General features: G+C 39.2%; 1 protein-coding gene across 2 annotated transcripts in view; it reads right to left on the bottom strand.

Annotated features, from left to right (window-relative positions):
- Positions 1–24757, bottom strand: part of RAI14 (retinoic acid induced 14) — an 85716-nt gene that overhangs the window by 6926 nt on the left and 54033 nt on the right. The window contains exons 5-15 of one of the 2 annotated variants that reach the window (XM_084224608.1): positions 13331–13419; positions 11545–11609; positions 8062–8119; positions 7819–7889; positions 6330–6436; positions 3902–4080; positions 3248–3276; positions 2227–2313; positions 1432–1518; positions 685–745; positions 251–369 (exon numbers count right to left, since the gene is read on the bottom strand). In XM_084224608.1, the coding sequence (XP_084080734.1) occupies positions 251–369; positions 685–745; positions 1432–1518; positions 2227–2313; positions 3248–3276; positions 3902–4080; positions 6330–6436; positions 7819–7889; positions 8062–8119; positions 11545–11609; positions 13331–13419 (952 nt within the window). The remainder of the gene's footprint in view (positions 1–250; positions 370–684; positions 746–1431; positions 1519–2226; positions 2314–3247; positions 3277–3901; positions 4081–6329; positions 6437–7818; positions 7890–8061; positions 8120–11544; positions 11610–13330; positions 13420–24757) is intronic. The other variant, XM_084224609.1, reaches the window with a different exon arrangement.

Genomic DNA, 24757 nt, shown 5'->3' with positions numbered 1-24757 from the left:
ATTCTTCTAGCACAACTGTTAACAACACATTTTAGAATGTAGTTATCATAATAAACAAAGTTATTCAGTAATTTATGGAAAAGTGAGAAGATCAAAACACTGATTTAATCCTTTGGGGCAGAGTGTTTCCATGATCTTACCCACAAGCTCATTAAAAGATCTTCACAGTACAACTCTTTAAAACAGTAAGCAGCTCTTTGTTCTGCCTAGCAGATTAAGAGAGCACCAGAACAGCACAAAAATATGCCACCTGTAATTTGTCCTGCAGCTCCTTATTGTGCAATGTCAGAGAAGCAATTTTTGCTTGCATCAACAGAAGTAGATCTTGTTGGTCAGCTTCAGAACTCACATCCAATAAACTATCAGCACCTTTAGAGGAAAAAAAAAAGATTTAAAAGGTTTCAAAAAGCTGAAATGCTATTTAGTTAGTTATTCCAACATTTAAACAGCTTGTTCCCATGACTACTAAATGCAATGAGCAAGCAAACTGTTCTGGCAAACTCCCCAAGAGTGTGTTAGGTTAATGCAATAGAAGCAGGATGTTTTGGTGGGGAGCTGCTTGTGGAATTACAAAATGTCACTCTCAATACTTAGTGTGTCTCATGCTCTAAGTAGAAAGGTACAGAGGTTTTCAGCATTTCATGCCACCTAAAACACCTAATGAGATAAGAATTATTTGTATACCTGTTGTGCTGTCACTCAGTCTGTCTTTATTATCCCGGTGAAAGGAGCTGAATTCCTCCTGCTAAGACATCAAAAGAAAACATTTTCACAGAAAGCAGATGTAAAGCTGGACAGTTCAGCAAAAACAACTATAGACAGTATAGATTCTGCTGGATAAAGCCTGTCCAAGTGGATGTCTTTTATTTCTGAGGTCTTGTTTAATTGTAGCATGCGTCCAGTATTTCAAAGTGTGCTACAGCCATTCAAGTTGCATTGCCCAATTCCCATTAAATACTAATGAAACACAGGCATCTTCTTAATAGTTTGGAAGACTACAAACCCGGTAATAAGTAATAGAAACATACTGACATGTGCTTAAAGAAATCTTCAGCAACACAAGGTAAAGATCAGACAGAACGTACTCAACCCTTTCACTGACATCTTTTGGTAAAATGGTGTCTTTTTGCACTGCCCAATTCCATGGACTTTGCTGATATTAGAAATTGAATTCTTGGAACATTAATACTTTCATAACCATACTTCTAAACACTAACTCACCTATGACTATCTATATGTACATGTTTTTCACACATTAAAGTAATCTTTAGGCTTGTTTTATAAATTGCATTGAAATAGACTTGGATTAGTTTTTATTCCTAAAATTCTGCTAATTAAGTCACAGGAGACTGCAGTCATCAAAATAGAACATCAAGCAAAACAGATCCTGTACTTTCCCTCCCTAAGTTCATAAGAATGGAACACTGATACCTTGCACACTTGATCAGCAAAGAAAGCCTGCCCTTTTCCAGTCATGGGAGTTGAAGTTGATGAGTGTGGAGAGGACAAATCATTAATCTGTAAAAAATTTTATATAAATAGGTATATATACATACATGCACATACAGGTAGCTCCCTAATATGTGCCCATATTTATGTACATATGTGTATATCTATATATCTCTATATATACACACACACATATACATATACATATGCATACACATGCATTAAAGAGTACTTTTACCTGTAAGTCACAATTCTAGATTACTTTCAGAGAACAGACCTAATTATTTAGTGACCTTCTGAATCATTATTACATAAGAAGTGTAGCTGTTACACAGGTTACATTCTGGTTTAAGATTAAACCTAACTATTAAATAGACTTATATAGTATCAAAACGCAGTTAAATATTTTATTTTTATATGCTTATACGACCATAATAATATATATCCATATATATATCTGTATAACTAAAATATAAAGAACTCATAATTTACATATTGAAATCAGCAAAAAGGACAACAACTTTAGTTGGAAAAAACAATTGTCTAGTCAAATTTGTACAGTTATATCTTGGACCATGCTCTATTTTAAGCAATCTTGCTTAGTTAATCTAAGCAACCTGAGCTTTCATGGTGTCATCCTAATGTCAGGAAAAGCACTCATGGTAAGACAGGCATATAAAATAACAGTGACAGAAAAAATCCTGCCCACATAACTCTAATAATGTTCAAAATGCTTTATATCCCCTAAAAGCATCTCAAAATTTGTCTTTTCTTTACCTGAATAGGACTGATAGGAGGAGGTGGGGCTTTGCGTTTTTTTGGAGTTCCACTTCTTTCTGAACTTAATTTAGAGCCTTGATCATGCTGAAAGTTTCACCAGCCAGAAAAGGTAGGTTTGTTAGTTTGGTTAGTAAAGTCTGAGCAAGTTGTTTTATAAAAAAAATAAAAAATAAATCCCACATTAATATCAACTTTAGCAGCTCATGCAGTGCCTTTTTTCCCCTGAGTAAAGACGACATCTCTACTAACACAAAGATATTAAACATGCCTGACAATAAGAATCTGCTCCCTTGTAAACCATGCTTCAGTGAAAACAAACAAGATTTAGTGAAAAAGCAGAAGCTGACAATAGGTTTAGCACCAGTGACCTTAAAATATTTCCATTCACACACAGCCCAGTCATGCCATTCCTCACAGCTACCATCTTTCCTCTCCACCAGCTTCTGCCTGAGCCCCCAAAAAACCCACCTCTGCACTCAGAGAAGGAATGACCAATGACCAATGCCCTTGTCTACTTCCCAGCCACCAGAAGGTATACAAGGTCTACTTGCCCTCCCAGATATGACGCTGAATAAAAAATATAAGAAACTAATTTAATCGCCTAAATCTGCTGTGATTCTCACAGGAAGGGGTCTCCAGCAAAAACAGGGATAATCTTTAATTTTATGTTTTAGAAAGAGAGAATTTCTCTAGATCCTCTTTTGTGCAACTCAAAGAGCCAAGCCCCTGCACTACACATGAGGAAAGCAGGAATCATCCCAGCACACATGCACACACACATGCGCCCTTCTTTCCTCCCCTCACCAAGGGTGTCTGCTGCTGTTACACAGAGAAGCCAAGTCTAAAAGTAGTGTTCCTGAAACACTTTTCTTACCTAAGCAAGAAAAACCTTTTCCATTACACAGTAGTCATAGCAACCCGTCTCACAATGACACTTACTAGTGCTTCTAGTTACTGTTTTTTGTTATGTTACAAGTCTAGAGAGTCAGAGTATTTTCAAAACCAAAAGGACAAATACCTGCTTCGCTTTTGTTGGAGACTTTGCCTCTGTGGAACAGAAAAGAAGTGGAATAAAGAGAAGTTATTAAAGGAAGAATTACTTTCCATTCTTAACCCACCTCTCTGCTCTGCTTCCCAGACCATAGATAAATGGTTTGGTTTTTGAATTCCTGTCTGAAACCTGAAAAATACAATTTGCAAATTCCATTTCAATCACATTCTTTCTCTGCTACTGTCTGGTTTCATTTTGAGACAAAATCCGAAGAAAGAATCATGACAGTTCTTATTCTGGTCTTGCACCATTCTTATGCATTAAGTTTCCTACTTGAGAAATCCATTGTAGTTTGACCATAAAATGCTCTGCCTGCTTTAGTTCCTTCTCCAACCCCTCTTCTGAGTGGTTCTATGTATAAAAGAGAATCCATTCCAAATTGTATGCAGAATTTCACTATGCTGCTACATCAACTTGTCTTTCTCCAAAACACTCTTTTTTGGCCTGCTCAGGGTTTTATCCCATGCTAAATACTACCATCTACAGCAAAGAGATTTTGGGAAGTCTCAGCCAGATAATCTTGAAAATGGCTTTTGCAACATTTCAGGCTACACTTTTAAGTAAATTTGCTCAGTGCTAAATCAAGAAGTGACAAAGTGCAGGTCAGTCTCTCTCACATACCCACGTCCTGCGATATCTTTGACGACAGGAGATTCTGGATCCCTGTATTCTCAGAGAGCTTGGCATAATGCAGAGCATTCTGTCCAAAGACATCCACTAAACTGATATCTGCACCTCTCCTAAGGAAAGCTTCCACCATGTTAAGGTTACTAGCTTCACAAGCCATCATCAAAGCAGTTCTGAACAAGAGAAAAAGAAAAAAAAAACACAAACAGCAAGTGTCAAGACATTCTCTTTAGCAGCTCATTTCTTCAGGGAAAAAAATATTGTGACTGTTATTGTGCAATAAAGTCCAAAATTCCATCAGCATGTTTATTGGTACATAAATGTGACTTCTCTTTCTCCTAACAAACAAACATTTGCCAGCTCTTCCTCCTCTTCCTCATATACTCCAGCTGCAAATAGAGATCTGGAAACATTTCTAAATATGGCTTCCTGAGGCTGAGAGGAGAGTCATAGATAGAAATGGTTGCAGGGTAAAGTCAGACAAACAAACCTCACTGCTATGCTCTGATTACAGTGGTGGTACAACATGAAAACCTTTATTTCATTCCTGCTCTCCTCCACATTCTGTGTTCGAGACAAAATAGAGAAAGAGATTTCAATCAAAAAGACAATTAAATCTAAAAGATTTTCAGTGAGTCCAAGAGATGAGTTTGACCTCAAACACTGTGCTACTGTCAACCTAAAAAAAAAAGAAAAGAAGGAGTTCATGACAGCACAAACTATTCCCTTTCCGACAGAGAGCAGTTGCACAGAGACAGCTCCTGGCGTAAGCATACATAAAGAAGGAATCTTTTCCTAACATGTATCTGCTTTTCTCAATTGTTTGAAGGGGTCATAAGAAACACACAGAATAATTACAAACACACAGAAAACCTCACCTTTCAAGCATGCTCTAATACTGCCTTCCTGCTCGGGCATAGTTCTCCTTTCTCAGCCTGAAAACATGTCGAATAGGCTGGCCAAGTTTACTGCCAAATACATTCCTCAGCGCAGATACAATGCTGAAAAGTTACTACAGTGATAATATTTGCTAACTATTAAGACAACAGTTTCACTAATGAATTAAACATACTCCCTGTAATGGGTGAGTCACTTGGAAAAGTGATGCTGTTGCAGTACTGTGCTAAAAGTAGTGGTGAGTGATAGCTCGGATAACACCTCCAGAGTCACAGGGATGGTTTTAGATCACCAAAATAATTCACTTAGTCTGGACATGATAGGAATCTGGAGATGCCATTTTCCAAGGTTATCCGATCCTCTCTTCTCTGAGTGAGTTTTCTCCTGTTTCAGTAAAATCTTAACTACTTCTGTGAACATGAGATGCAGGACTAGTCACTCCCCTCACCACAATTAAAGCAAGAAGTAAACCAGCACATTGCATGTTACAATGTTTTGTTGCTTCCACATACAAAAAAAAAAACCAAAAATGGGAGTCCTGTCTCCTGACAGAAACTCCTTCATCCAATTAAGCAGAAAGTCTTAACACTGTCTGCTGATTAAACACTAGGAGAGTGAGGGGAAGGCAGAGGCCTCAGAGTGTGCAGCACCTCAGGCTCAAAGCACCAATGAGGCCGTGAAAACTGACAGAAAACAAAGGGGTTTTCTTCAGACAACTGGAAATAAAGAGTGCTCTAATGAACTTTGGACCGATAAAAAACAAGTTAGGGCCCAGTCTTATATTCACAGGTGCCGCCAGAGAACAGAATCAGCATTGTGTCACACAGAATAATCAAAATTGCTATGAAGTATAAGTGCCAAGTCTTGTCAGTATCCTACTTTACCTTCACAATTTAATTGGCTGTTTATAAAACAGTCCATAATTTCCTAAGACTCTTGATCTTTGTCAGTATCATCAGAACAAGTGCATTTTTCACTACAAGGATGTTGTTTTTTAAGAAGTTGTCTGATACATGCACTATCTCTTAATGCAGAAAAATCTCTAATTGGCACCTTCCTAAAAAACAGCATCTCCACTATAGAGATTTACTGTGTTTTTTTCTTGCTGCTGTGGCTGCATTATGGCAGAAAAAGCAACCCTCACAGATTTTGCTCACAAGTAGCAGTTTTAAGGATTTAAGTTGGAGGTATTAACTCATTCCAAGAAGTGAGCAGCATTTTAAAGTGGGATACTTAGAGAGTGATGTGTGGGTAAGTGCTATCAATCATATTTGTACAGGAATCATTTAAATGCTCTGGTATCCCTAGGGAAATCTTACAGGCAGATCAGTTTTATAGCCACACAGTTTCTGCTTCTTCTTTTACTTCAATCAGAATTCTGTAAACATTCTCAGCAATCAGGATATGCTGTCTAGTACAGAAAGCATCATTTCACCTAACATCAACTATTTTGGGAAGGATTTGAGAAGAAATCTTCATTTGACAGTCAGCTTTGGTGAAGAATCAACATGTTAACGTTTTGTACCTTCCATTTTTATCCCTTGTGTTGATGTCTGCTCCATGATCGAGAAGGTATTTGCAGACTTCTGTATGACCATTTTGTACTGCAAGCAGCAGAGGTATGTTCCCATCCTAGAAATGCATATAAAGAAATTATGAACAGTATTCCACCTACTTACAAGAACACACTAAGATTTAAAGTCAGCTACAAATTTTACCTTTACATAGCAAAAATGAGGTGCTATTAGCACATTTTTCCTGGGTACCATAAGCATAGCTGAGTGTGTTATAATTCCTTTCTTGTCTGTTGGGGATGATGCAAAACACAGGGAGTAGGAACTTGCTTTTTTACTCCCTTTGCTATTTGCTCAATGTTAAAACACAATTATTTTAACACTACAAAATATCTCTCCGTAGCTCCACAACAAAAAAAAATGGTAATTTTAACTAAGTATTAGGCAAAAATACAACATTTCATGAAGTCATGGAATAACACAGTTGGAAGACACCTTTAGAGGTGGTCTGGGGTTTCTCCCACTTCTTTCTCAATCTAGAGCTAGGCAAACTTCAAGTTTCAGCACATTGCTCAGAGACTTGTCCAGTCACATTTTAAGCATCTCCAAAGGTAAAGACACAGTTCTAGGTACCAGTTCCAGTGTTTGACCACCTTCAAGGTGAGGTTATTTTTTTACTAGTAGCTAACTGGAATTTCCCAGTTAGGTCCACTACCCAAATTCTGACCATTCCTTATCACTATGTCATGCACCTCTGAGGTTGGTCTCTCTCTTTCCTATACCTGGGCATGATGTAGCTCAGGACATTTTTAAGATACTCCTATAGCCTTAAGACTGAACAAACCCTTTATGCCTTTAAAATGCATCTGCTGAAATCTTAGATCACATGTCTATGTCAGTGATGTATTTGTTTTTGCTAAAAAGACAAGATATAGAACAAAGCCAAAACTAAACAAGTCTGAGTATCTTTATCACTTCCTGCCTGGCCTGTACTTTACAGATCCCTTCCTTTTGTCACTAGGTTTTCTATCAGGCATCATTCCTAAAACCAGATCTGGTTGGTTGTAGACGTTTCACAGTAGTGTCTCTGAGCCTTTGGAATATGGGAGGTATATTTGTTCCTCTCAGGTATATCATAATCTGATTGGGCTTTGTGAGCATTTTCCAGCCCTTGGCCACATACCAGGCCTTTTCCAAAGCCTCCTGGGGACAATGGAAACAATTTTAAATATGTTTTGAATGTGTAAAAATTGATTTTAGCTATCTGTGCCAATGTCTCAACAATCAGCAAATCCTACCACCACAGTATGAGATTGTGAAGTGCTTCCACACCTCTTCAATGGCAAGCTGCAAATGGAACTTCCTCCAGCAGGGAAACCTTGCAGGTGCGAGGACAGCATTGTTTTGAACTGCACCCGAGATGGAGCATGGAAAGGCATGGAATAAGGGTGAGGAAAGCTCTGAAGTATCTTCAGGACACACAGGAGAGGAGGTACGTACCAAGTCTTTGATGTTGATGGGACATTTATGCTCACACAGGAGTTGAACTGCCTGAAGACACCCACATGCAGCTAAAATAAAATAAAATTAAATTTAAAAAAACCAAGACAATTGTGAAAGTCCATTAAACCCCAATTTCAAAATTTGTGCAGTATTACAGTGGGGTACAAAAGAAACTCTAGGCTGATAAGCTAGGAACATCAAGCACAACAAAATACTACAAACTTTCATCAAAGAAGTTACCTGCATAATGTAAAGCTGTTTTCCCAGAATTGTCAGTACTGTCGGGTGGGCATTTACTCTGCACAATTCATTAAGGAAAAGGAAAAAAAGCAATTAGAGAAATACAAAGAAAATAAAACATATGTTTTATATAGACAGAGTGCTTAACATCTTGGCAAAAAGATTTATGTGCTGCTTCAGAGAAGAACACTGAAAGAAGGTACAGCTTCTCTCTACCAATCTGGTATTTCCTGTCTTCACACCAACTTATATTGAAGCCATAGGAAATCCTCATGGTTAAGAGAACTGTCCCTAAAAATGTTATAGTTTCAGAATAATTTAAGTCAGTTAAAAAAAAAAATCTCATAAACAAATCAGTAAATAAAATCTCTCCTTTGCCTCAGATTTTTTTTTCTTTTTGACATTAGCGTAAAAGCTAAAGCAACCATGTCCTAAGGCAATTTGTCTTGCATTTCATAGAACCATGCCAAGGTTTGGATTAGAAGAGACCTTAAAGATCATTTTGTTCCAACGTGTCCCTGCCATGGGCAGGGACATGTTCCACTAGACCAGGTTGCTCAATGCCCCATCCAGCGTGGCCTTGAACACTGCCAGGGATGGGGCACCCATAACTTCTCTGGTCAACCTGTGCCAGTGCCTCACAGTAAAGAATTTCCTCCTAACACCAAATCTAAACCTACCCTGCTGCAGTTTGAGCCATTGCCACTTATCCTATCATGACATACACATGTAAAAACTCCTTCTTTGGTTTTCTTGTGTGGCCCCTTTAGACACTGGAAAAGCAGCTCTAAGGTCTCCAGCGACCCTTCTCTTCTCCAGGCTAAGCACCACAGTCTCAGCCTTTCTTCACAGCAGACATCCCTATTGATGCCTTAAGTTTTAGCTTTCATATTATCCAGAATCTGTACTGCATTAGTTCATAAGCCTGAACTCCACATAAAGTGTTAGCAAGTTCTCTTCACAGTTTAGTTAGACAAAACAATCCTGTTCCAAGGATTTCCAAAGTGTCAAGGACACCGTTGCAGCTTCAGGCCCAAAAAAAAACAAACAACAGCAAATTGAGGAGAGCAATCTGGGAGGATGGGACTTCACAACCTTAAGCTTAATGGGACAATTAACCCCAATGTGTAAATGGACCAAAACTTACAGAAGTGAAAACTTGTGACCCATTGTCCATCTTGGGTGTAGCCTCAGCCAGGCCCTTGTACTGTCCAGTGGGTGCCCTTTGAAGGCCTTTCTAATGAATACCTACTTTATTCCTTTAACACTGTCCAGCCTCTGTTCTAGGTAGCCTCTCAAGGCATCACTCTGATCCCCTTCATTGCCCTGTTCTGTGCTAGCTCCAGCAGGTCCCTGTCCCTCCCGTGCTGGCAGCCCAGCTCTGGATGCAGTGCTCCAGGTGGGTCTCAGCAGAGCAGAGCAGAGGGGCAGAATCCCCTCCCTGCCCTGCTGCCCACGGGGCTCTGGCTGCAGCCCAGGACACGTTTGGCTCTCTGGGCTGACCCAGGTGCAGCACCAGCACTTGGCTTTGTTAAAGTTCATGAGGTTCCCATGGGCTGTCAAATGCAATAAGGGTTCATTAGCATTTTTAAAAATAAGCAACAACAATCTAGTTATACCTTGTGGTATTACAATTATCAGATGCTACTGATCAATCTAGACTTCAAAGCAATAAATAGCAATGAAAAAATTATTCAAATCCTTATCAAGGCTCATTCTGACACAGAAGATTTTTGTTTTAGTTACAGCAAAGAGAGAGTATTATAGAAACGTAGGTTCATTTTGGTTGGAAATAGTCATCATGATCATCAAATCCAGCTATTAACCCAGTACTGCCAAGTTAATCACTGAGCCATATTTCGCATCTACACATCTCTTAAATCCCTCCAGGCGAAGGAATTTTCCTATTATCCAATTTAAAGCTCCCTGGGTGCAACCTGAGGCCATTTTCTCTTTTCACATTGTGCTATGGTCTACACTAAGCCTCCTTTTCTCCAGCCTAAATGCCACCAACTCCCTCAGCCGCTCCTCACAAGACTGGCTCTTTAAACCCTTCACAAGTTTCAAAGTTTTTCCTTGGACAGTTGGTTGCTTTTGTTTCTAGAAAACAAACATTGTAACTTTTGACTTTTACATGCAGCACTGTCTCCAACACACTTGTGATTATCTAAGAAAACAGGATCACACAGACCGTTACATCCTGTAACAAAAATGTCATGATTCTGCCTATGTAAAATAATTATTCAGCCTGTTGTAGCTCAACACCAGTCAGAGATTCCTTGCACACACTCTTTTGTCCACAGAAGATAATCCTAAGAGCATTAATTACCGGAGGACATCACCAACAGGTCTGCACTTAGGAATGTATTTATAAACCTGCATTTTGAGATGAAAGCAGAAAAACATCAACAAAAGCAGCTCCTTGGTGTTAAGCACGGCTGGATGTGAGCTGCCTGCGATGCCAGCAGTGACGGCCTGATGGCGACGTGGATCGGGGCTGAGGATAACCCTGGGCAGACCGCCTGCAAGGGTGTGGAGGTGGGAATCAGTGAAACTGGACCCTGGGTTGTCAGACACACTGACAGAGGTCAGTCACAGGACAGCTGGAGAGCCCTGAGGCAACTAGCAAAAAACAATCTGGAGGCTGGGATATAGGATTCATTCTCTTTCTGCACCATCGTGTTCCGGCGGGACTGTTAATCATTATTTCATCTGTATTCTCAGTCTGTATTCATTATTTTATCTGAGATCTGATAACTCCAAACTCAGAAAAATCCATTCTGTTTCTCTGATCACCACCATGAAAACTTACCTGGATTTCTGAAATGGAGTTGAGATGGACAACAACTTTGCTTACTAACACTCATCTTCCACACAATGAGACTTTTTTGTTCATCTTCACTTTTGTCTTTCTTATTTTCTTTCCCCATTCTTTCAACTCCCTTTCTAACCCCTCACTGTCCTTTACCTCATTTCATTGAAGATTCTATTATTTCCATATTATTTTTAGATCCAAACTACTTTGTTTTTGTCTCTTTTTTACTTTAAACTTGAAAACGTTTCTATGGTGAACAGACAGAAAGCATTCCAGTGGAACCTTATCAGAATTCCCCCAGAAGTGAAAAACCTTTTCCCCTGTAACTCTTAATCCACCTAATTCCAAGTCGTCCAACCACACAGACAAAACACAGGAAGTTAAACTGAAGCTACACCCTACTTGAAACCCAACCAAACTGTCAGAGCAGCTGGACCTGGAAAACTGTATTTGCAGACCACTCAGGGAAGATACACTGTTTTCTAATCATCCATTCACAGTGTCTACAAGGTCCTTAAACTCTTTATGTTTAAAATCTTGATACACCTCTCTTGATGCCAAGGACATAGAACAGTATAGACATGTGGTGCAGATTATTAGCATAAAATGAGTCTAATGAAAGCAAATGGAAATTTCAAAAATCAAAATTAATTTGATTTTTCTTTTACCTGAAGTAACCTCTTAACACAATCAGGGTGGCTGTTCTTTGCTGCAAGATGTAAAGCACTGTGCCCTAAAAGAATAAAAGCAAAGCAAATTAATTATTCAATCATGGCAAAGCACAGGAATAAAACCTTCCATGTCAAAGGAAAAATCTTGAATTGTCTGTCTTGTTCCTATCACGACACATAAGAAGTAAGGGTAGAGAAAATAAAGTAAAAACTTTCATGAAGCACAATGTCTTTACTACCTATTGTTCAGGCAAGTAACAGAATAATATTAAAGTCTTAATTCATATAAAGGAATGACACAAACATTGTGTCAGACTACACTTAGGAAGAAGCAAGTCTAAAATTGTACACTGTGTCTTGTTTCTTAGAAAACAATTTTCCAGTATTACACAGCCTCCCTTGCACACAGATGTCTGTTGGTGTCATGATTTTTGCTATTTGGCAATGAAAACCAGCATCAAGAGCAAAACCTGCCAAATTCACCACCTACAAATATATTAAGTTTGTGTCACCCACAAAGTAGACATAGAAGACTCAAACACAGGCTTGCTTTTGTTTGCGTCTCACAGATTTCCTATTCCCTATCAAATACAGGTCTGCATTGGTTTACATTTCACTGAATTAATGATGATTTACTGACTATGGATTTATGATGAAACACTGAAGTCTCTCCTCCAGCTTCATCTTACAGAGCATCTGAAAAATTGATGAAAAGACAGCAAAAGCAGAAATTATCTATGTGACTAAGAAAGAAGGAGCCAGGATTTAGTACTCAATAAAGACAAAGAAACCTGTTGAGAGGAAACTCTCATTGCAAACAGTGTGACTTTCATATGGAAGGATTTCAGTAAAGAGCACTGGGCTGACACCCTCAGGTGTAGGCAGGCAACTAAATCATCAGGCAAGGTGAAGCATGAATTTGGAATTATAGTCAGCATCAGGCACATATATTCCCTTATCATTACATAAAATATGAATGCTTCTTCCACTATCACAGACACTTCTTTATATATAGAGACAAATGATTCCCACATATGACAGAGATTCCCTCAGGCTGAAGAAAGTTTCAAAACAGAACCCATGAGCCCAGCAATTACAGATCATTACTGGAAAGACAGAATGCTGACAGGTCATCCCAGTGGCTCAGCTAGCCAGAGAAAATGCTGGGCACAGATTCCGAAGATGTGTCAACTGAAATCTATTAAGAAGAGTTTGCCAGTTTCAAATTCAGCTCCCATCATTCTCCTAGCAGAGCAGTAATTAAGCACAGGACGTTTGAGAACTGAGACATCATACTTAACAGCTCTCAGCTCTGTTTCGGCCTGTATCAGCTGTTTTCACTGTGTCATAATCCTGACGAAATGTCTTACTGCAACTCCTGTAAAGTTAATGGGATTAATAGCTTGGATAAACATGAAAGTAAAACTGAAGATCTTGATGCAACCTGTAATAATAAGAAGAGGTGGAGGAGGATAATTATTTTCTTCTTCTCTTTTTTTTTCACTTCAAAATAATAATTTAAAAAACCAAGCAAATATTTTATATCTGGAGCCCACTACAAATGCTGAAATTTATAGTATTAGGACAAAAGTTTTTAAGGACTTTAGATTCTGACTTCTCTGTGCAGGAAAGCAAATATGCCCAAACCTGCAAGTGTTACAACTGCTTTTCCTACAGGGTGTGTGGGGAAAAGCAAAGTTGTCAAATCTGTGTTTTCACTCTGCACATCAATAACTACACAAGCAAATTGAGTGTATCATGCTACTTGTATAGAGAGACATACCTGCACCATCTTGGGCTGTCACATCTGCACCATGTGTCACCATGATCCTGAGGCACTCTGCATGCCCTTTCGTGGCTGCCAGGTGAAAACTGGAAGAGAGCATTTGCATGTCTTTTATTATTTTTAAAATATATTTTCTCTTTCATTCACTAACTGCACACTGCAAAGTTCTTTCCTCGCCGTCCTTAGAACTTTTGGAATCCTTCCATTTCCTTCCAGGAAGATAATAGCTCTGAAAGTGAGATGGCACATCAGAAAGACTTTCCAGTCATACTTCCATACTGCAGGTCAGAAAATGTGTTCATTTTGGGACCCTCATTATGAGAAAGATGTTGATGTGCTGGAACATGCCCAGAGAAGGGTAACAAGGCTGTCAAACATTTGAGAACAAGTTATATGAGAAGCAGCTGAAGGAGCTGGGGATGTTAATTCTGGAGAAAAGGAGGCTCATGAGGGACCTTATGACTCTCTACAGCTGCCTGACAGGAGGGTGTAGCCAGCTGAGCATTGCTCTCTTCTCCCAATGAGAAGGGGAGAGGATGAGAGGAAATGGCCTCAAGCTGCACAGGGGAGGTTAGATTGGACATGAGGAAAAATTTCTTGACTGAAAGGATTGTCAAGCACTGGAAAAAGCTACCCAGGGAGCTGGTGGTGTTACCATCCCTGGAAGGCTCTTGGACATATTTAAGAGACAGGCAGATGAGCCACTGGTGGGGGAACACTGTTTAGTGGTGGACATGGGTTGCTGGGTTAATGGTTGGATTCAATGATCTTAGAGGTCTTTTCCATCCTGAACAACCCCATGATTCTATGATTTTACATGGGCTGCTGTCTCATCAGCTCATATCATATACTTTATGTAAATCTAGTCTCACATGATTTCTCAACTTATGTCCCTAGTGATGTAATATAACCGCAAAGAATGCCTGGGCTTAGGGAATTAATAAAGGAAACAATCATAATAACTGACTTCATTCTAGATATTTTAGTCAGAGTAGTCAGATTTAGTTAGATTTAGTCAGATTTAGTTATATTTTCCCCTTTCAGTGCACAAAATTTAGTTCCTCTAAAACATGATTCTGCATTTCCTTAATTAAACTACCTCAAGCTGTACTTCTGCACTGTTCTTTATAAAGCTCATCTTTCCTTCGTGCATGGGTGGGGGAAAACACTTTACTGTGACTATCACCAGGAGAAATCAAAGCTACTGAATATTTGGGAGATTGTGCCAGAGATGTATTTTTTCTACTTGTGATTCTTCTGATCACCCCAAGCACCTGCTTGCTTAAACTCTGTGAAACTGCAGACATTACCAACCACACCACGGCAGGATGCATTTCCAAGCATCAATTACCTAAGATGTAAACCAAAGAAATTACACTGAATTCAAGCCTTTTTACAGCTGAGATTTTATGTTTGACATCCTCAGGCTGGGTACATCAAGATTCACAGAAGCAGTGCTACAGAGATGCTGCTGACTTCATTTTGCCCTGAAGCAAAAATGAAGGGAAAGCTTCTGAAAACAGAGAAGTTTATATCCTCCTGATGCATAACATGCCAATGTTGTCAAGTTTTAAGATATGGGCAGACATCCTGCTACCATGTGAGTACTACCAACATCAGCCTGATGCGCACAGAGCAGTTTTTCAGTGGGAGTAAAATTAAACAAAAACTAAGGACAAAACACTTCTAATTACTATTTCTTTGTGTGTGGAAAGTTAGAACCATCATCAAACATGCACGAAACTGAAAGAGCCAGTATTCCTGGGATGGTTTCTAATATCTTTTGAAGGAGGTAATAATTTTTAAATTATCCACCCCTGTGTAAAAGGGATTTTCCCCTGGAATGTAAAAGAAACATCATAAATCACAGAGCCACATCAACTACTACATTTAGGAGTTTATATTTTGAACAACTGCTTCCCTTAAGTGTTGAAGCAAACACTGAAAGTTCAGCCTGCTAACCAGGGAAACTTGGAACAACAAGCAGGAATGAAATGGGTATTTCAGACACAGAGTCTGTGACCTACAACACCGTGTTTCTCTAAGCCATAGACTTCATGAAAACTCAGCAGAAAAAGAGATCTACAGACAATATCTGCAAAAGAGAGGAGAATTAATCAAAACAGGAGAAGTCCTGGAACAGAGCTGTCTATCAATTACAGCAAATACCTCACGTCCTAGAAGGAGTCCTTCCTTCTATATGGCTGCTGCTGATTGCAAATGGCAGACAGGCAGTGCTTAAGTCTTGAACCGTTCTTGGCAAATACAAAAGCATTCTATGTGTTCTTCCTGTGAATTCTACTGCCATAAACAAACTGAAGAGTTAACACATCCAAGTGCTGCTGCTGTCTGTTCTCCAGTCATTCAAAATCAAAACTTCATGTACTTGGTGACCAATGCAAAAGTCGTGTAAACATTCTTTGGAAGAAGTGGTTTCTCAGGCTCTGGGAAAATGACTGAGGGAGGGACACAAGAGGAGTCTGACAAATTCCAACACCTCTAATTTAGCCAGCACAACATACCAGCAAAATACCAAAACGCGTTCTGATACATTTGTGTAAACACAAAATACAATCAAATTCACTTACATATCAGGCAGATTGTGAAGCACACACTTGGCTAACTTACATTTGACAATATAGTAATAATAAATACCTGAATAATAATAACTTGGCTAAATCTGGGGCACTGAGATTTTATGGACAGACTTTGTAGTACGGTGCCAAATGCAACATGAACACGCAAGTGCTAAAGAAGTTTTATTTAGGTAAAATCTGACTGCAAAAAAAAAATCGGAGAAAATTAAAAATAACTACTTTCAGGCTATGCTCCTATGAACACATGAATCCCACCAACAAAAACAATTCCCATGGCAGTTCTCAACAAGACATCACACACACAGATGTCTTATTTCACAAAGAATGGCTTGCAATGTGTCTCCTCTCTGCATCCTTATTCTGGTACTATCCCTCACATAAACCTGTAGTGAGATATTTTTTTCTTAACAGTCTCAAAGCAATTGGAAGGGAATAGGGGATATGGTTACTTAACTGCTGATTTATTAAGCAGAGTCCTGCTCTATAGAGAGAACAACTCCAGAATGGAATGAACCTATTACAATCATATTTAAGCTAAACTCTATTAGTGTTGGACAAACCCTCCCCCTTAAGAAGCAATTCTGATTTTAAAGTTAATAGCCCCTGCTTTGGTTTGGAATTTTATTTGTGTGGTTTTTTTTTTTCATTTGTTTTTTTTTTTTTAAGTTTTTTTTTTAGTTAAAAAAACCAAACAAACAAAACAGCCGACTCAAAACAAAGAAAGAAAAACCCCAAACCCAAACATTTGAGTAGCAAATACTGAGGAATCCTATATAGCAAGGCAGGCTCTTGAAACAAAGAGGACTGTAGGCATTCATTTCAGAATAATTCCTAACAAGCTACATAATTTCCTAAAATATTGAGGCAAAAACTGCAGATTTCCAAATACTGGAGTTCTCACCATCTGGACGCCTTAAGGAATGATGCATTTTACTTGCATCTCCTATGAATAAACTTTCCTTGGTATGAAAGCAAACAACTTTTCCTCCCATTTCCTGGTTGTGCAATGACTTAGGTAAACAAAAACAAACATGTAAGACTTCATTTGGACCAAGGGCCAGACTGAGGGTTGGATTCTCATTCAGCTGAAAATCCCATTACAACATAGTTAATTTTCCCTTCACAATAGCGAAGACTGCTACTGCCACTTAGAGCCACATCTTGATAGCCCAGCCTGAACTGTTTTGAGATAGATTACTTTTATTGCTGTGAAACATTTCTGTTCTTCCTGAGGAGCGGGATGGTCTCTTTTTATTGTATACAGACATTTCAGTGAGCAGAAAAGCAGCTACCATTCCCAGTGGTTCAAGACCCACCTCCGCAGCAGATGGAAGATCAGTAGGCTGACACTGCTTTTTCCTACTGGGAATGTACAGGTGTCATAATTACTCAGTACTTAACAAGAAAAGGTGAAAAATTATGTAAGTTGTGAGGAATGTAGAGCCCAGTTGCTGTAAACAAACTTTTAGAGTAAGAGTTAACTAGTTTTATGACGTTGGGGTTCAACTGAAGAACAGCTACAAGGCTATCACCTCAAAATCTTGTCAAGACCTCAAACTTCTTGACCTGAAATGTTACTCAAATAGGACCTCCACATTGATAGAGGCTTTTTATGATGCTTGCTGCCTGAACAGAGAGGACAGCTGTGTATGACATCCCTGAACTACTCTGAAGCAGCAGATTTTTTACAGATATGAGGCGTCAACGGGTGAAGCACTTACATCTGTCCTAAACAAGCCCATGCCTTATTCTGGGCAAATGACCTTTTCCACATTTTGGCCGCAATATTAAATCAGCAAGAGAATGAAGACTTCTTTAACCAGCATCTGACAGACAAAGCACAAGAGTTCAGATAAGGCCAGTCTTTGCCAAAAGACCAAGAATGAGTGCTTTTAAAAATGATTTAAATGTCAGTCTAACTCAAATGAAAAAGGACTGCAATTTTTACTACTCAGCTCGCATAAAACTCGCACAAGTCATTACACCATAAGTAGAACAGAAATAATCCATATTTAGGGGTTAGACTTGTAAAACTGTAGCTGATGGCAATTGCTAGGGTGGTATTAGCAGTAAGACATGGCTCTGCTGTATTCAGGTTCTCTGCTTAACCACTTGCAGAGCTGCTTCCTACAAATCCTCTTACTGAACGGTATTTTGACAGCTGGCTTAAAATAGCTGGGTGGTCCATATATCTAGGGAAAGTACCACAACAGGAAAGAGAAACATGATAAAATCAGAAAAAAATAAATATCAAGTCTTAATTTAAGACAATAACCTTCTAAAAAAGAAATTATCATTTATGAAAAGGAAAACGGTGGGGGGAAAAAGCAGAAGAATTGCACACAATCAGAGGGTTCAATCTCTGTTTGGCAAGGTCATGCTCCAGAGTTTTTCTGGCCAGAATTAACATTCTCCGCAACACAGATTTTCTCCAAGGCCTGAAAGCACTTCAACACTTACCAAAATCCAAAGCCAATAAGGAATTTGGCTAAATTATGGATGCTAAGTGAATATTGTATTTACTATTTCCTATTATGACAAACATGGAACCCAGTCAAACTTATATGCAAGCGTATAATACTATTGTTCTCTGTAATTTCAATCTGAGTGCTCTGAAAATATTTTAAGTGCAATAATGTTTGAAAAACACTATGAACTCATATACACTCATTGTCAAGGTTTATTTTGAGTAAAAACATCCCTTCCCAAGGCAGATCATTCCTCTTCATTTTCTAATGGATGTCAACCCTTTGTTTACTTTTAAAAAGTCTAACTTGCCTTCCAACAATTTGATGATTTATAGTTTCCCCACCAACCAATACCTTCACACAAACAAACAAGAATGACAAAGATATAAAGCTGCATAGAGACCTTGTATTGCTGATTAAATGAAAGAAAAAAAAAAAGGAAATTGAACACATTTAAGCTTTGATACTACCAGATCAGACAGGCAAGCAATTCACCAGCTACCTCAGCCACAAAGTGACTGATAATGTGGCTGACTTTCTGAACTAATTGGAGCTTTTATATATTTTAGAAGCAGCACCTAGCTTACAGTGCTATCCCTCAAGGCCTCAACTCCTCCTTCAATAACAACAGCTAAAATAAATACAGTAGATGATAACCAGCTTTTGATTGCTTTCCACCACAGGCTGAGTGGCAGAAGCACCAAGACCTGACCTGAAGGAGAAAGGTCCATGGATTACCACTAGAGCAGCACATTCTGTGCATGAAGAGAATAGCTGGTGTCACACAGGAGGAAGTCCAGTGTGGCCTCCTCTCACATGTAAGACCATGACCAGTCACTGTAGAAGAATACAGTTTACTGATCTGTGAAGGGCTTGAGAATTTATCAGCATTAAAACAACTTTGAAAGTAAGCCCTTTTTGACACACCCCAAACCTAATAATAGAGAAATTACCACCCTCAGATTAAATGATGAGGAAAGCTCCATAACAGTTCCGAAACAGGAAGTGACTTCTGCATTCCTCTGCAGGCCCTCTCTGGGCCGTGCTTCCTCCTTGCACCAGCACAGGCAGGCAGGTAACTGTGTGGCTGGTGAGCTGGCGCAGGAAAAAAAACCCGTTGAAAACCAAAGCTGCCTTCCACTGTTTCATCACACAGCACAGAGGCAATCTGTCCTTGAAAAATAAGGAGCAGCATGTAGAATTTCGCCTTAAACCTAAAATTAAACCATGATATTTTTTTTTGCTATAAAAGTCAAAGGGATCTTCATCTTTTCCTGACTGCATCACCAAGATTCTGTCATTCATTTGGGACAATATATGTTGTAGGGAGAACGAGTAATTTAGATATGGAGCAGCCATACTGATGTCTGGCAGATCAGACTGTCTTAAAAGAAACTCAGACATCTACAGGTAATCACTATAAATACTTAACAGTTCTTTGGGGATTTTTATTATTTTCTTTAAACAAATAAAAATTCCAGCTTCACAGTGCACCCATTTTACCTACTCCCAAAAGCAACTGCAAAAAATGTGGCTTTTCATTAATGGTGGCAATACATATCATTATCTTGTCACTTGCATACATGCAGCCAAAAGAGTTCAAAAATTATCTTAGGAGGAAGAAAGGAAATACTTTTTGTTTTCAAATCAGAGCTGACACCAGTACAAGCTGAGAAAATAATGTTTTTAAGAGTTTTAAAACATTCAGTCAATGAGTTGCTGCAAACAACTTCTAGAGTGCAGTGCAAGATTTTAAGAAGTTGACAGAGGCAGGTATGGATTTACCAGGAGCTGTGTGAGATTTTTTCCCCTCTCTCCCCTTTAGCATCAGCCACAGTAAAGTGAACACAGCCTGTGTCTTTCTATTTTAATATGAGATGGCATCTGCCCTGCCCCAGCACACACAGAACCCTCTAACAAAAGTCCTGCATGCCCCTTCTGTGTTAGCATGTATTTTGGGACAACTGTCAAAAAACCAACAAAACCAAAAACCCACCACTGAAATGGAAACAATGCAGTTTTCATATAAAGTTTCCATCTTTGCATCATAGCATCAAAATCTTGTTTCAATCATACACACCTCAAGCTATAGGACATGAATAAAAGGCAAGCCTCTTTAATGGCTGTTTCCTTATAGAAAAGAAGCAATTGCATCATGCAACACAGGAGCTGGCAAGCTACAGTCTCCTGATTTTGGCCTTCAAATTCAGCAAAATATCCACCCAGCTGCTCTTCAGAGAGATTTCTGGGATCCCCAGTAACTTTACACTTTTCATTCTCAGGTTGTGCTCTAGCAGTTGCATTTTCACACACAGTTTTCTTTGGCAAACTCTATTACCACATTAACACAAACTCCCACTTCAAGTCTGAAATTTATGGACTTTCCTTCCATGTACCATTAATTGTAAACACAAGTGCTCACAATTTAGATTTACCACATAGAGTTTCTTGCACAGTGTCTATTTTAAAATTCCTCAGGAACTAATGTCAGCGAAATGCAACAGAGATTCCGCAAGCAGAAGCTTTACGGCATTCCTAGATGTTGACAGAAAGTCTGAAATTTAGACATACTTTTTTTATTTTTGGAGTAGTAAAAAGTATTACTTTTTAAAGTAGTACTTTTAAACAGTAAAAAAAAAATTGGAGTTGTAGGGTAGAAAAATTTAAAAAGTATGACAAATGACGAAGCCTCAGAAAGCATAAAGAGCCCAGAAATCTGTGCAGCATGGCCTGAGCCTCCAAAGCCAAGGAAGGCAGAGAAGTAGGGAAGATTACTTCTGATAGTTTCTTTAAGACCACATCCCATGTATAAAGTCCAAACAGGTTGCCTTCTCAGTATACATGCCTAATGGTACATCATCTTTTTAGCACAGGGTGAAATCCCTGAGGATATGCCCAGGTAAAGACGACCTTCTTCCAGAAACTGGGTAAAACCATCTTCAGCCCTATCAAGGCCCAACAGAGTTCAAAGTTAAAATTAAGCCCAAAAATGAGAGCAACGACTACATCCTCCCAACACAACTCACTTGGTGTTGCTGCCTGTGGGTCAGCAATTGCTGATAATCACCTTTGCATATGGAAAATCGTGAACATTGGAGCAATGTAATCCTGAACCATGTTGGCATAACAAGAGGACAGGAAAAGGCTCAAAAGAGTGAGAGCAATTGAATAGTGGTTAATCTAAACCAAATATTTTTGTGGCATGAAAATCCAGCAAGACTTAAGAACTGCACCTAGTGCTCCAAGATGAGCAGAAATATCCTTATGAACCTGAGGGATATTGACAAGTGATAGCTCAGGATGTTGTCCTTGATGTTTCTGTACCTTTTATGCTCATAATACTTCTCATCTCTTCAGATTTGAAGCAACTGTTTAGATGTACTTATTTTTTAATTAAACTGTACAAAGTTAGCTTCTCTTACTTCATGGGATATTTGCAAACCAAGTGCAATAACATGCACTCATAGTAATTATTCTATTTGTAACACATTCAAAGACCACTGGTTAATATGACCACTGGTTAATATGACCACTTCATATTTTTTTAAAATAAACTCTTGGATAATTACGGCAAAATACTTTTTATTTTGTATTCAGATAACTATACTACTTAAGAGTCCAAATTTTGGAAGAGGAACAGGGGCTGGGCCACAGGCATGTGCAACTTCAGAGCTTTTCTAAATTTTTCAGTTACTTTCCAGCTACCTTTCAGCAGTTTCTTAACACAGGACCTGTAAAAAAGGTAGCAGAAAATAGAGTGAAACATAAGTCCAGTAAATAAGCAGCCACCAGCACAGTCTATTGCCTGAGACCCCGGGCTGAAGTTTAAAAAAAAACTTAAGTAAATTCATCATTTGCACATTGCTCTGTTTCGGCTGTCTGTTCCCCTTCCTAGATTAGAGAACATTTTTAAGCCAGTAACAGCCAGTGGGTATAATTAAAATCTACACATACAGCTCATTTGGTTGCATAAGTCTTTGAAAAACATGTAAAACAACTGCAGCCCATTATGTAGATATAAATCTGAAAAACAACTGTAGCCTTAACCCTGTCCCCTCCAGCCTTGAAGAGGTTGATTTTGGCCCAACCCATGAGAGGCATGCTTCCCTCATGGCTCTCCTGCTAGCTCAGATGGGACAAGTGCAGGGAGCAGCCACAGCATTCCCCACGGGAAACTGGGGCGCTGGGTTTTGCCTCCACATGAGCCAAACTGCAGCTGTTTCAACCCAGGCATACAAAAACTCCCAATCATCCAGGCTCTCCTCTGATCCAAGGGACTGACAAACTTGTTGAAAGCCAGCCAGGTCTGGCAAAATCTGGGTATTTGGCAACTCTGCAAATGGAGCCGCATCAACAGGGAATTCCAGTGGCTGTCTGATGCTGCATTACAGGTTTGGCCAATCCTGCCTGCGGGCAGGAGGCTCACAGGCTGCCCAAACACGAGTACAAGGGCCCTTCAGAAGAGGATTTGCTTCCCTCTGAGAAGACAGCCACACTAAAAGACAATGAAATACAAAAACTCTTAAGAATAGCCATCAGCTGTGTGAAAAAGCAAATTTAGAGCAAAAGACACAAGCTGGCTCAAGAAATTGCAGACTGATTGTTTCGTCTTTGAACTTTAGATATCATCTGCACGAAGCCCCATGCATGTAAGATGCAAAATCCATTGGGAGGCTTCTTAATGCTCAGAGAACTTTATATGGAATAGGGAGTTTGTTTTTTAAATACATGGAATTTGTTTGATTTATAACATAGCAAATCGCTAAAGAGATAAAGTAAAGAGTTTAGGATCTTTGTAACTGAAATACAACTAAAATTGATTAATTTCTGTCTCATCAGAAGATGGCCCCTTCTCTTTTTTTTTTTCCCTAATAACATGAAGGTAAAAAAATGCTAAAATATCCTATAAAAATTGCTTTAAAAATGCGTATAACAGAGCCTGGATGCTGTTGATTTAAAGTCCTGTCAAAAGTGTAGGCAAGAACTAAAAACTGGATCATGAAATTTTCCAATCCTAGTTGGAAGGGTCAAGTCAGGGGTCAAAACCATCAGAAATGGTCTACACAGTTTCAGTCAAGAGCCAGGAACAAACCACTGTCATGAATTCCCCTGCATGGATCTCATTTAAAAGCCTGCATTATTGTCAATACAGTGATGTTTGTAAGCAGTGTGGATTTCTTCATGTATCGCCATGATTTGATTATGAAATAAAGTTAAGTATTGCTCCTCTGTTGTGGAGATAAAAGCATTCTCTCTCACCATACATTTACAATCAGCTCATACTGAACATAATAGAAAGTTAATTAGCCAAATTTAGTATCCTGGCAGTGGACACATTCATCCAACCATGGCCTGGAGTTTCATTAGCATTTCTCAGCATTTGTCTAAAGTGGAAAGCAATTTTTCAGGAAACTTAATATCCACATCTTAATTAAATTATATCCCTAGCAATGCTGCAGGGCAGGGGAGGGGACAGAAAATGAACAATCATGATTTGAACCTAAAAAGAACTTCAGAAAAGATTTAGAAAGACAAAAGCTTTTACACCCAGACCTCCCATGGAAATAAACTTCACAAGACATTTTGGAATAAGAAACAGATTTCAACTGTCTGTTGGATAGAGATAAAACAAAGGTTGAGATCCCTGTGGTCTTTCTTACTTTGTCCATGTTCAGAAACCTAGACATTATTGCGACCATCTGGACCATCAGACATTAAATACTGTGATAAAAGTAAATTAATTTTTTTTCCTCAGAGATCAAATCAACGTACAGCTCTTCAGCAGCCAGACCCTTGCATTTGTGTGCATCTACATGATGCACTTTTACAGCCAACTTCTCTACCTGGGCAGCGATTTCTTGCCAGAGTTCAGCAGCCCAGATGGGTTTCCCTCTGCACTGCCAATTGCTCCTTTTCTGTCGGTCCAGACACAACCACAGAGTGTTTGCCAACATCCACAAGTCAGTGTAGAGGAAGAGCACTGTCCATTTCTCTCATTCAGCAATACATAAAGCCAGCAGGCTTTATATATAAAGCTCTGCAACCTGTGCTTCAGTGCCCACCACTTCTGAGGCAGCTCGAACTCCTTCCTAAACTCCCAGAATCTCTTTCTCAGCTGAGGTATAGCTGGCCTCAAATTCTCTGTAGCCCAGACTCCAAAAGCCAAGAGGTCATCCTTGAGTCTCTCCAGGTCCCTTCTGCCCCAGGCTCAAGGAAGGACCATTTTCCCTGGCTGCAGTGTACAGCACATTCCTTACATCCTGCCCCTGTTCTGACTGTTCCTGCACGGGCCATCTCCTGCTTAATTTGTTCAAAAGCTTCTTGTTAGTCAGGGCCCCATTTGAGATAATTCTTCTTCC

The sequence above is a fragment of the Fringilla coelebs genome (genome assembly GCF_963513975.1).
Source record: "Fringilla coelebs genome assembly, chromosome: Z".
Lineage (NCBI taxonomy): Eukaryota > Metazoa > Chordata > Aves > Passeriformes > Fringillidae > Fringilla > Fringilla coelebs.
Note: the sequence above shows the minus strand (reverse complement) of the source record. Positions and strands in the feature narration are given on the sequence as shown.